Source organism: Caretta caretta, chromosome 1 (assembly GCF_965140235.1).
Source record: "Caretta caretta isolate rCarCar2 chromosome 1, rCarCar1.hap1, whole genome shotgun sequence".
Taxonomy (NCBI): Eukaryota; Metazoa; Chordata; order Testudines; family Cheloniidae; genus Caretta; species Caretta caretta.
The window spans coordinates 289,234,113-289,245,425 of NC_134206.1; the positions used below are offsets into that span (position 1 = coordinate 289,234,113).

General features: G+C 39.7%; 1 protein-coding gene across 1 annotated transcript; it reads left to right on the top strand.

Moving 5' to 3' along the window:
• The first annotated feature begins 3,412 nt into the window (after positions 1-3,412).
• On the top strand, positions 3,413-10,464 carry IL26 (interleukin 26). The gene is made up of 5 exons (XM_048848131.1): positions 3,413-3,574; positions 4,026-4,082; positions 5,099-5,230; positions 10,227-10,292; positions 10,378-10,464. Exons 1-5 carry the CDS (start codon positions 3,413-3,415, stop codon positions 10,462-10,464), a joined length of 504 nt encoding a protein of 167 aa, XP_048704088.1.
• Positions 10,465-11,313: the final 849 nt, after the last annotated feature.

The following is an 11,313-nucleotide window of genomic DNA, read 5'->3' on the forward strand; positions in this document are numbered from 1 at the left end:
ACTTTGCTTAAGAGCCTTTGGTGAGGGACCTTGTCAAAGGCTTTCTTTAAATCTAAGTACACTGTATTCACTGGTTCCCAACAAATTATGTTCATCTATGTGTCTGACAATTTTGTTCTTGACTATAGTTTCAACCAGCTTGCCAGGTACTGAAGTCAGGCTTACTGACCTGTAATTGCCGGGATCATCTCTGGAGCCCTTTTAAAAAATTGGCTTCACATTAGCTATCCTCCAGTCATTTGGTACAGAAGCTGATTTAAATGATAGATTACAGATGACAGTTAGTAGTTCTGCAATTCACATTTGAGTTCCTTCAGAACTCTTGGGTGAATACCATCTGGTCCTGGTGACTTATTACTGTTTAGTTTATCAGTTTGTTCCAAAACCTCCTCCAATGACACCTCAATCTGGGACAGTTCCTCAGATCTGTCACCTAAAAAGAATGGCTCAGGTTTGGGAATCTCCCTCACATCCTCAGCCGTGAAGACTGATGGAAAAAATTCATTTAGTTTCTCTGCAACGGCCTTTTTGTTCTTGAGTGCTCCTTTAGCATCTCGATCGTCTACTGGCCTCACTGGTTGTTTAGCAGGCTTCCTGCTTCTTATGTAGTCACAATTTTTTTTGCTATTACTTTTTGAGTCTTTCGCTAGTTGTTCTTCAAATTCCTTTTTGTCCTTCCTAATTATATTTTTACACTTCATATGCCAGCGTTTATGCTCCTTTCTATTTTCCTCACTAGGATTTAACTTCCACTTTTTAAAGGATGCCTTTTTGCCTCTCACTGCTTCTTTTACTTTGTTGTTTAGCCACGGTGGCACTGTTTTGGTTCTCTTACTATGTTTTTTAATTCGGGGTATACATTTAAGTTGAGCCTTTATTGTGGTGTCTTTAAAATGTTTCCATGCAGCTTGCAGGGATTTCACTGTTGGCACTGTACCTTTTCATTTCTGTTTAACTAACCTCCTCATTTTTGTGTAGTTCCCCCTTTCTGAAATTAAATGGTACAGTGTTGGGCTGCTGTGGTGTTTCCCCTGCCACAGGGATGTTAAATTTAATTATTTTATGGTCACTATTACCAAGCGGTCCAGCTATATTCACCTCTTGGACCAGATCCTGTGCTCCACTTAGAGCATGGAATTACTCTCCATGAATACATTCCTCACCGCTGTTACAGCTGGGGTGACCGGAAGCAGAGAGGAGTCCATCTTGACTCAGAGGCTACGCATTACCTTATTAATTGGTAGTCAGATTCCCTCAATCTAGGTTCCGGTGAGTCTATTTGCTAGCTCCTTACACTGTTTCCTTCTTCCTACCAGCATCATGTCTGCCCTCTGTGCGTTAAACTTGAAGCAAACCTTGTCATCCCTTGGTTTATTTCTTCCAGACCCTGGGACATCCTGGTGATGGCTACATCAGAATGTAAAGTTGAAAACAAAAAAGTACATTGATGACATTCAGATTTACAGAGGACACTGGAGTCCGTGGCATCTTATGATCTCTCTAATATTTGGTCTATGCTAGAAAATTAGGTCAGTTTAATTATGTCAGTCAGGGGTGTGAAAAATCCACACCCTGAGCAGTGTAGTTAAGCTGATCTAAGTCCCCATGTAGACAGTGCTAGGTTGACGGAAGAATTCTTCCATTGACCTAGCTACTGCCTCTCAAGGAGATGGATTACCTAAGCCAACAGGAAACTCCCTCCCATCAGCATAGGTAATGTCTCCACTGAAGCCCTTCAGTGGTACAGCTATGCCATTGTAGCATTTTAAGCGTACACAAGACCTTAGTGAACTCATATATACTTTAAGTCATTTTCTCTGGCCTGCTCAAACCCCTTTGGGCCACTCCAGCAGCATAAATGGGGGTAGAAAATTATAAGATCTTCCAGTTGGGTATTCCTAGAGACTATTTTAACTTCCAGTAGGGACTGAACTGGCCCTAGGATCAAGCGTCTATAAAAGTTGCTGAAAGCTGCTTTCTCCTGGCACATGGCCTTACACTGAGCACAGCTCAGCCAGATCGGGGAGCTTGGCCACTGGGGCAAATTCATCCCAGGTGTAACAACTTCTCATCTCTGGTTTAACTCTATTTACTGTAATGCAGTTCTAAATTTACCCTTGTTTTAACTTTATTAAAGTCAATGGAGTTACACTAGAAATGAGTTTGGTCCTTTGCTCCAATTTCATCTCAGAACCTGACAGTTCTAAACCCTAAAGTTTCTGGGCCAGATCCAAAGCTAGTGTAAATTGGCATCGCTCCATTTGGCCCTTTGTGTAGAAGTAACTATCTTGCCCATAATGCTTTTAATTCTGTCACCCCTCTGTCAAGTTATAGCAGATTCTGACACCTTACAGACAGATTTCCCATTCAACAGCCTCTAGGTATATTCTTAATGCAACTTTTTTATTTCACTCTACAAGCACCAGCCCTTGAACAGAGGTGGTCACAAACAGTATATAGGCAATCCCGTCCTTTTGGGATCTCAATCCAAACACCAGTGCTTGGTTCCCAGGAAGCAATTCTGCTTTGATAAGTGACTCTAATTAGAGAGATTAAGGAAGAGCACAAACTCCCATGCTACCTACCACAGCTCCCTGAAAAAATACAAACTTTTTTTTAACGACTGAACAGCACTCACATGCTTAGAAAAAGAACTGGGAAAACTACACAGAACAGCACCATGATGTGATTCCCCCACCACAACATCTTTCATGGTGGTTCCTTGTTACCCCTTAATACTTTCAAAAAAGCGACACCTTAAAAATTAAATAAATGGTGTTTTCTCTATTATGACATAGGTTATTTCATAATGTACTGACAGAAAGAATTCATTCGCTCAAACAGAATCCTTAAAATATAAGATCACAGGTGTGATGCCAGCTTAGTCCATTTCCCTTGGGAATAACTGGCTTTCTAATGCTTTTAGAATAGTTTCAAACTATGGCATGTGTTTTGGAAAAAGCTTTGGAAAAAGCCATCACACTTTGCAGAAATCCTTTACACTTGAGAAAATATTCAGAAACCCACTACCTTTTGTCACAAAACCAAGCTAACCAATTTAACCATTTTCTCTTCAATAGACCACTGAAGAAAAAGAAAGAAGCCTTTCAATGTGAGAGCGAAGCTCTTCTTTCTTGGAAACCTAGCCCTTATTGCCAGTAAATATGGAGATTGCTTTTACAAACGTCACAGCTGGTGTGGTCAAACTAGCTGAAAGTGGAGCAAGATGTATCAAAATAGAGCAACAAAAGTGATCTACCAACACATCAGCAATATATTATCTATATGAACATCTCAACAGAGAAGCTGCTGTGAGGGTTCACAAAATTAGGTTAACCTTTGTCATCTAACCAGTCTTTTTATATCCCACAGGCTGCTGTGACTATACCAGAGGCAGGAAGGAGTGGGGAGAATGAGACCGTATTCTCTTTTCAGGTCTGGTCTTCTTTTAGTTCTACTGTGTCTTTTCATTGCTGAAGGCAAAAAGGCATCCTCAGGCTGTCGAAAAGGAATGATCTCCAAAGTGACAGAGAACCTATATGTCAAGGCAACTACTTTCAAAGCATCTATTCCAGTAAGTTAATCCCATTGGTTGGAAAGATTATATATTCATTTTTACTTACTTACAGATATTTCTGTGGCATCAGAGTATCTGAGCACCTGGCAATTTTAATAAATTAATCCTCACTACACTGCCATGAGATTGGACAGTATTGTTATCCCAGTTTTAAAGATGGGTAAAACAAGGGGGCATAGACAGGTTAAGTGACTTTCCCAAGGTCATGGAGGAAGTGTGTGGCAGAGTTGGGAACAGAACTCAGATCTCCTGAGTTCTAGTCCTGTGTATTAATGATTATTATTTACTTGTATTACCAGAGCACCTAGGAGCCCCAGCCATGGCCCATGACCCCCTTGTGCTAGGTGCTATACAAACACAGAACAAAAAATCCATCTTTCCTCCTTCTGATCTGGAGGGGAAGGTTAGATGTACATTAATCTAAATTAAAATTCATTATTCTTTGTAGAAAGATCTCATCAAGAACAGAAGATTGTTAAAAAAGACAACCAAAAATTTGTTTATGGTAAGATCTGGATTCTTTGTTTTCCACTTCTTTACTTTGATCATATTTCATTCTGAAGGAGGTCGGAGGGACTGATCAAAAGGAATGGTTTCTGTTAGAGAATTTGGTGATTTGTGTTTAATTCTGAGGGACAATATTAGACTGAGGACCATAGATTGAAAAACTCCCTACGAATAACACATTGGGCTATTAACACTGAAAAAGATTCTCTTACAGGCCCCCTAGCACTGGGATGTAGGGGGAGGGAATGGGAAAGGGAAGGGCTGAGTGACTGTAGTGCCAGGTGGGGGCAGTTGGAGGCACTTTGTCCCTGTATAAGGTAGAGGCTGGCATACTGTCTGGGATGATAACTGGGAAGACTAGTACTGGTGCTTGCTGCACCAGTGAAAATGGTATAGCAGGTGCTCTTCCCCAGCTGTATTTTCCAGGGACTAGCTAGTTCACCTGAGGGCCAAGACCATAGTTATGCCCCCATCTGCTCACATATGGCCTGTTAGGGTGTGTATTATGGCAGGAAGGCTAGTGGCCCCACATAGCATTCCGGAATCCCAAACAGCTGTGCTGAATTTCCCCCCTCCCCCAGCGCAATATTGCATTGGAAGAGGAGAATTGGACTCCTGCCTCCCAGTGAATCCACATAAGGACACCTATAATTTGGCCCAAATAATGTAATTTGGGGTTCACTATATTTGCTACATGTCTATGTTTCGCATTCTAGGACAGAAAATAGTAGATTCATTGATTATACTTTTGTTAATGATCAGTCTCTGGTGTATTTCGCTTTCGGGTTAGCACAATATTGCATTGTCTGGGTTGCAATCCCCCCTGTGGTAATGTTTATTTGTTCAAAAAAATAAAAGCAAATGGCTGTCCATCGGGACAATAAAGAAATTGACGAAAGGATTCCTATTGCCTGTCTATTTTATAAATGGTGAATTTGATAAAACTTAAATTTTAGGCCAGATTTGATGTGACAGTTTCACATTGAATTAATGTCTGATGTATTTTGTTTTCAGAAAAATTGCAGCGTTCGAGATCAGCTTCTCTCATTCTATGTGAAAAATGTTTTTGGAGGTCTTGATTTTGGAAGTGAAAAAGTCTACCTGGCTAGCGCCTTTCAGGCCCTGCAGGAGAACCTAAACAACTGTGTGAGTATCTTCTTTGAAGCGAAGTGAGCCAGGCTATCCCAAGCACCAGAAAAGGGCTAGATCATCCTTTTAGCAGGCGGGGTGATTCAGAGCTCTCTGAGGAGCACAATGCTTTCCTGGGGCTTCCCAGTTGTGTGGGGGAAATTTTACTACACTCATTTAGCATACGCCTAATGCTAGCGCTGCTCTGTGTGTGCGCATGTGTACCACAGAGCCTACTCCCAACCCACTCTCCACCTACTGCTTCCAGGGTGCAGCTACAACCTGAGCACTGAGGCTGCAATTGGACAGGTAGAGCTGGAAGAGGGGGACTCTGAACTCTATCCTATGTCCCAGCACAGCAGGGCACAATCTCCTGGAGGTTAGCTGGAGGTTGTCTTGTGCCAACACAGAAAACACTCCATGTGAGGGAAGCCTGAAGACATGTTTTTTTCCCTCACAGAAGACTCCTAACTCCACTGACCTCCATAATAACTAGAGATGCTCACAGAGCATAATACCTGTTATGTGTTCCTACTTCAGCAATGTACCTTTAAGGAGTGGTTAATTCTTACCCACACTTCATTAATGCAGCAAAAAAATAATATTTCCATTTGAAACCGCTGCTCGTGTTTCATGAAAAATGAGACAAGAATCCCAAAGTATTTTGAAACAATTTTCACTGTATCATGAAACATCAGTTATTTACTTTCCTGAGTTTTATTCGTATGAAAACAGGATTGTTGGTCCTTAGAAATTCATCCCCTCCACCTGCTTTTCTCTCACTTGAAATCACAATCCCTTGTCATAATCTCTTCCAGGATTGCCAGTCATGGTGTCACAAATAGAGGATTCTAATAATAAGTGACCATAGGTGCTGGAACTAGAAGTGTGGGGGGTGGTGCTGCATCCCCCAGCTTGACGTGGTTTCGATCATACACAGGGTTTACAGTTCGGTTCAATGCCTCTCAGCACCCCCACTATACAAATTGTTCCAGCACCCCTGGAAATGACTAGCCGTTTATATACAGATGAGGAATGAAAGAGGGTAGAAATGTATGACACAAGTCATAGAATCAAAATGTATCTAATTATATCTATTAATAAATGTATAAGTAGATATTAATTCCATACAAATATTTGCAGTACAAAATAATCAAATGTAGAGAAGCCCTTGCAGCATTACAGCTCAACTAAAACACATTCTACATGTTTGTACCACATGAAAACATTAAAATATCAATGGGAAAACCCCCACCAGTACTCAGACTCTATCGTAAGGACATCCTAGGTTTTTGTATGTTATAGCAATACTTTATATATACATATATATACACATATATATATATGTATATACTACATTCATACATACATGCATGCACACCCATCACGTAGTGTGCCATAATTTGATGTCTTTGACATGTTCAGTTTGCCATATTGTATTTAAAATGTAAAGAAATTCCACTGTTTTTTCAGAAAATCAATTATGCCATTAAAGGCACCAACACATTCCAAGAAACTCAAACTACCAGCAATGACTGAATTATGAATATTAATTACTACCAAATAATTGCACTCTTTGCAACCTGTAGCACACTCTAACCTACAAATAACTTGGATCCTGTACTGTATAACTATGTAGACAAGATACACGGGGTTTTTTGTTGTATTGCACATTTAGAGCCAGTGCTTACTCGATAAAAATCTAAGTATTTTAGAGTTTAGATTTCTGGATATTGACAGGAACTGTACTGAAAAAATATTTATAGGCGGGAGAAGTCCCCTTCTCTTCTACTAGAAAAAAACAGGTATTTGAGAAAAGATTTAACATTAGCTTTCAGAATTTACTATAAGGCAAGATTTCTAATTTTTGTCATTTCGACAGCACTTTTAAAAGTAAACGCTATACTGATTTTAAATCAATGATACAAAATCTTACATAAGAATAACATAAAATGTAGATAAAGAACAAAACCCAATGAATACTTTACACAAAGTCCTGGATTGCTATACCGCTTCACCCCCAAAGAGTTTAGCAATCTCATGATCCTCTTATTTGCACATCTGTTGTCTCCTTTAGATAAGATACATTCTTCCTTTTTATGATTTATCTTATGTATAAGATGCTCATAAGAAGGAATTTCTTCCAAGTCAACATGCCGGTCTCAGAGGAGTGGCACATAATGATGGTGCCACCTTCTGGGGAATCAAGTTCTTGGGACAACCAAGGCAATAGTAATTCATTATCAGACAAGCATCTTGTATAGTCCCATGTACTCCAGAAAAGTCATATAGCTAAGATAGTTCTGACTCAGTCAGTAACATATGATTCCATACTATATATAAAAACTTCTATTTTTTGACCAAATAGTTCTGATATAAAGGCCCTACCAAATAATGCGCGCTATATTATCAGTCTGATTATTACACCATCAGCTCAAGTCATTATCCAGTAGGCTATGGGAAAATTTTTCACAAGCATCTACCTGATTTAAGAGACCAAATCTCACTTTCAAAAGTGACTTAGGTACTGAGGATCCTTATTCCCATTTATTTCAATGAGACGTGTTCTCCCGTGCCTAAATCTCTTTTGGAAATGCATTTAGGCTCCTATGTCACTTAAAGCTTTTGAAAATTTTACCTTACATTTGAACAATGTGCCCAAATCCAACAAATTCATTGCATGATTTGAATTGTTGCAATTTAATTTCAGACTCACTAGCAGATCTTACACCGCAGCCCAAACATAATCCACCTAATCATACAGAGAGCTCACTTTCCCATTAGGTGGAAAGAACAGTTGTATAATATGTATGAACACTTGGGGCAGAATTATTCTCTATAAATTATTTTGGGGCAATTTTATGTCCTGTATTTTACAAAAGGTCACATTAGATGATCACAATGGTCCCTTCTGGCCTTGGAATCTATGACTCTATGAACAGTCATTTAAAAAAATAAATTCAGTGTCATCTCTTTTGGATGCATTAGTTCTGTGGCATACTGTATCACTGTTTAAAAGTATAAAGAATCATGACTAATTTGCCTAAAAAAAGCCTAAAAAGTAATGTTTAAATATTTTGTATAGAAAAGTTATAGCATTATCCATTAAAGTAGCTTTTGTTTACATTTTCTCTTTCCAAGGCACCTCTGATAAAAGGTTAAAGGCAATCTAGACCTCAGTAGTTTTTTGCTTGATTTGTTAATAAGAAATATCAGATCTTGACTTCCTCATTTGCAGGAGAACTCCTAGAAGGAATAAGAATTAGTGGGACAATGACATCACAAAAGATTTTAACCTGATGAGTTGAGAGTAGTGGGGATCTTTAGTCGGAGTGTCACAATTTTTAAAATCATTTTCGAATCACTTGGAAAACTTCTTTTAAAATGAACACTGCTAGTAAAAGACATTGTCAATGGCTTCATGCTCCTGACTGTGGTGGCTCTGTGATTTGTGCGTGGGGGGGGGGAGGAGGGCGTGTCTTTTTTGTGTGTGTGTGCTCTTTGGGAGAGTGAGTCTCCCCTAAGTTTGTCTTCTAGTTTGCTACACAAATTCCAAACCTGGACTCCCTACTTCGCCATCAATTCAATCAGTCCACATTCTTATTCTTTGTATTGTGGTAGCACTCAGAGGTGCCAGTCAGGTTTGGAGCTCCACTGTGCCAGTTGATGTATAGACACAGCATAAAGGACCCTAAATGCCAATTCAATCAAAGAATCAAAGCCAATTCTATAGGGATAGCTCTGTGATCTAAGCATCACACAGGCTCCCTGGAACCATAGGTTCAGACCTCAGCTGCTCAGCCCTTTGTCCTTCTAAATAAAGCTCTGGATTTTGCCCTCCTTACATTGAGCAGTACCTTACTCCTGGAGCAGGCCATTCACTTTTTACTCAAGCAGATGAGCAGTTTTGACAGTTTTTCCTGAAGAGTCAAAGGGAGCAAGTCTTTAAGTCTGCTTTCTTTCTCTAATGTAAAAAGAAAAGGAGTACTTGTGGCACCTTAGAGACCAACCAATTTATTTGAGCATGAGCTTTCGTGAGCTACAGCTCACTTCTGATGAAGTGAGCTGTAGCTCACGAAAGCTCATGCTCAAATAAATTGGTTGGTCTCTAAGGTGCCACAAGTACTCCTTTTCTTTTTGCGAATACAGACTAACACGGCTGTTCCTCTGAAACCTTTCTCTAATGTTGCTCCCAGTGCTCTAGGGCCCCATCTGCTGATGGATGCCATGAAGGTCACTGCAGAAGGCTCCGTAGGCTGCTGAAGGGAAGAAAAAAACATTCAGAATGATAAAAGCAATGTACTGGACCAGTATCTTACTGAATTCCAATCTTTAGTTTTTACAGCATGGGTTAGACTAAATAAACCCTTTCCCTCCACACCCAGCTTCATTTTGATCCTTCAGTGATTACATAAATCTATGTTTCAGATAGCCATATGTGGCTGGTCGGATACCTCTACTTGACACTTACATCTATGGCTTCCTTGCTAAATTTAGTTACAGGAGAAAATGGTTTTCAGGCTTTATTCTGACAAAACTCCCAATGACTTCAATGGGAATTGAAAGTTTGCAGTTCAAGATTGCAGAATTGGGCCCTTAATTAGCACTAAAAATGGGAAGAACAATCATTAAAAATTCCACATGGAAACGTAAATTAACTTTGTAAATAGCTTTAAACCCACTTTAAGTAACCATGTAAGGGAACAGAATTGCACTCACTACTTTGCAGAGGTCTCTTAAAAGAAGGAGGTTCCTAACGTGAGTGGTCCCTTGTACAAGTTTCACTGTTTTATGTTTTATAGCTTTCCCAAGTGTGCTCACATATCTTCCAAAAGCTTATATAAACTCACCCATTTACAACAGCAAGTATGGCCCAAACGTTGCTACCTTTACATATCTGTATCAGAAGCACCGAGGAGGCTATATGACGGGCTCTGTTCTTCCTTATTATCAGTTGCTTACGCCAGACTCCACATTACAAGAAGTTCTTCTGATTTTCTTCTTGTCCCTTCAGCTACCTTGTGCTCCATCCACTAGAATAACTACGGCTGTCAAAAAAATAAAGAAAACATTTGATAAGGTAAAGCCCTGATAGTTGATTTCAAAGTTGCACTGTTTGAAAACATGGTTGACTTCTACTTCTAACACCTTTCTCTTACTGACAGCTTGGAGAAAAGGGCATCTACAAAGCCATCAGTGAACTTGATATTCTCCTTCCCTGGATTCAGACTTACATAGAAACCATCAAATAAAAGTCAAGGAAAGTGACACAAGAAAATGCCACCATACTGTGCACGCTAATCAAAACAAAAAAGCACTGCAAATCATCAGAAAGATGATATGCAATCAGCCTGGCAGTAATTTATCACACTGAAAAACTGTTTTTGTCCATAACGTCGTCAAGGCTGGGATTTCCAAGAGCACTCAGAGTTGGTCTAACTGTTCTCACTGAAGTCAATCATGGGATCAAATTCAGGCCTACCTGGAGCACTTTTGAAAGTCCCACCCAAAAACCATACGTTCTCATAGAAGAACCAACGAAGTAGTACAGTACCACGGGCAGATGACACAGCCCTTGCTAGTACTTCACTCATTGCTCTGTACGTTGGGATAAAGCGCTATATCTAGTGATTTTAGTTTGAGCGCAAGTGGTTCTAATTACCTCACTCGCATTAAGGCTTACTTTTTTGCTTTGTTACGGATGTAGACATTGCTGGTGTGTAACATTATATACGTAAATGAGACATGTTAAGTGTTTGTCATTACTGTTAATTTAACGTGATGTCTAATAAACATACCATTGTTAATGACAAAATATCTGCCTATTCCTTATGCGTGTTCTTTGAGATGTGGTTAACTATCACTGAAATGATGCAATGCAGAAAGCATATAGAATCATAGAATATCAGGGTTGGAAGGGACCTCAGGAGGTCATCTAGTCCAACCCCCTGCTCAAAGCAGAACCAATCCCCAAATTTTTGCTCCAATCCCTAAATGGCCCCCTCAAGGATTGAACTCACAACCCTGGGTTTAGCAGGCCAAGGCTCAAACCATATCACAGAATGGAATGCTGAGATGATAAATAAATTAATACAATTACT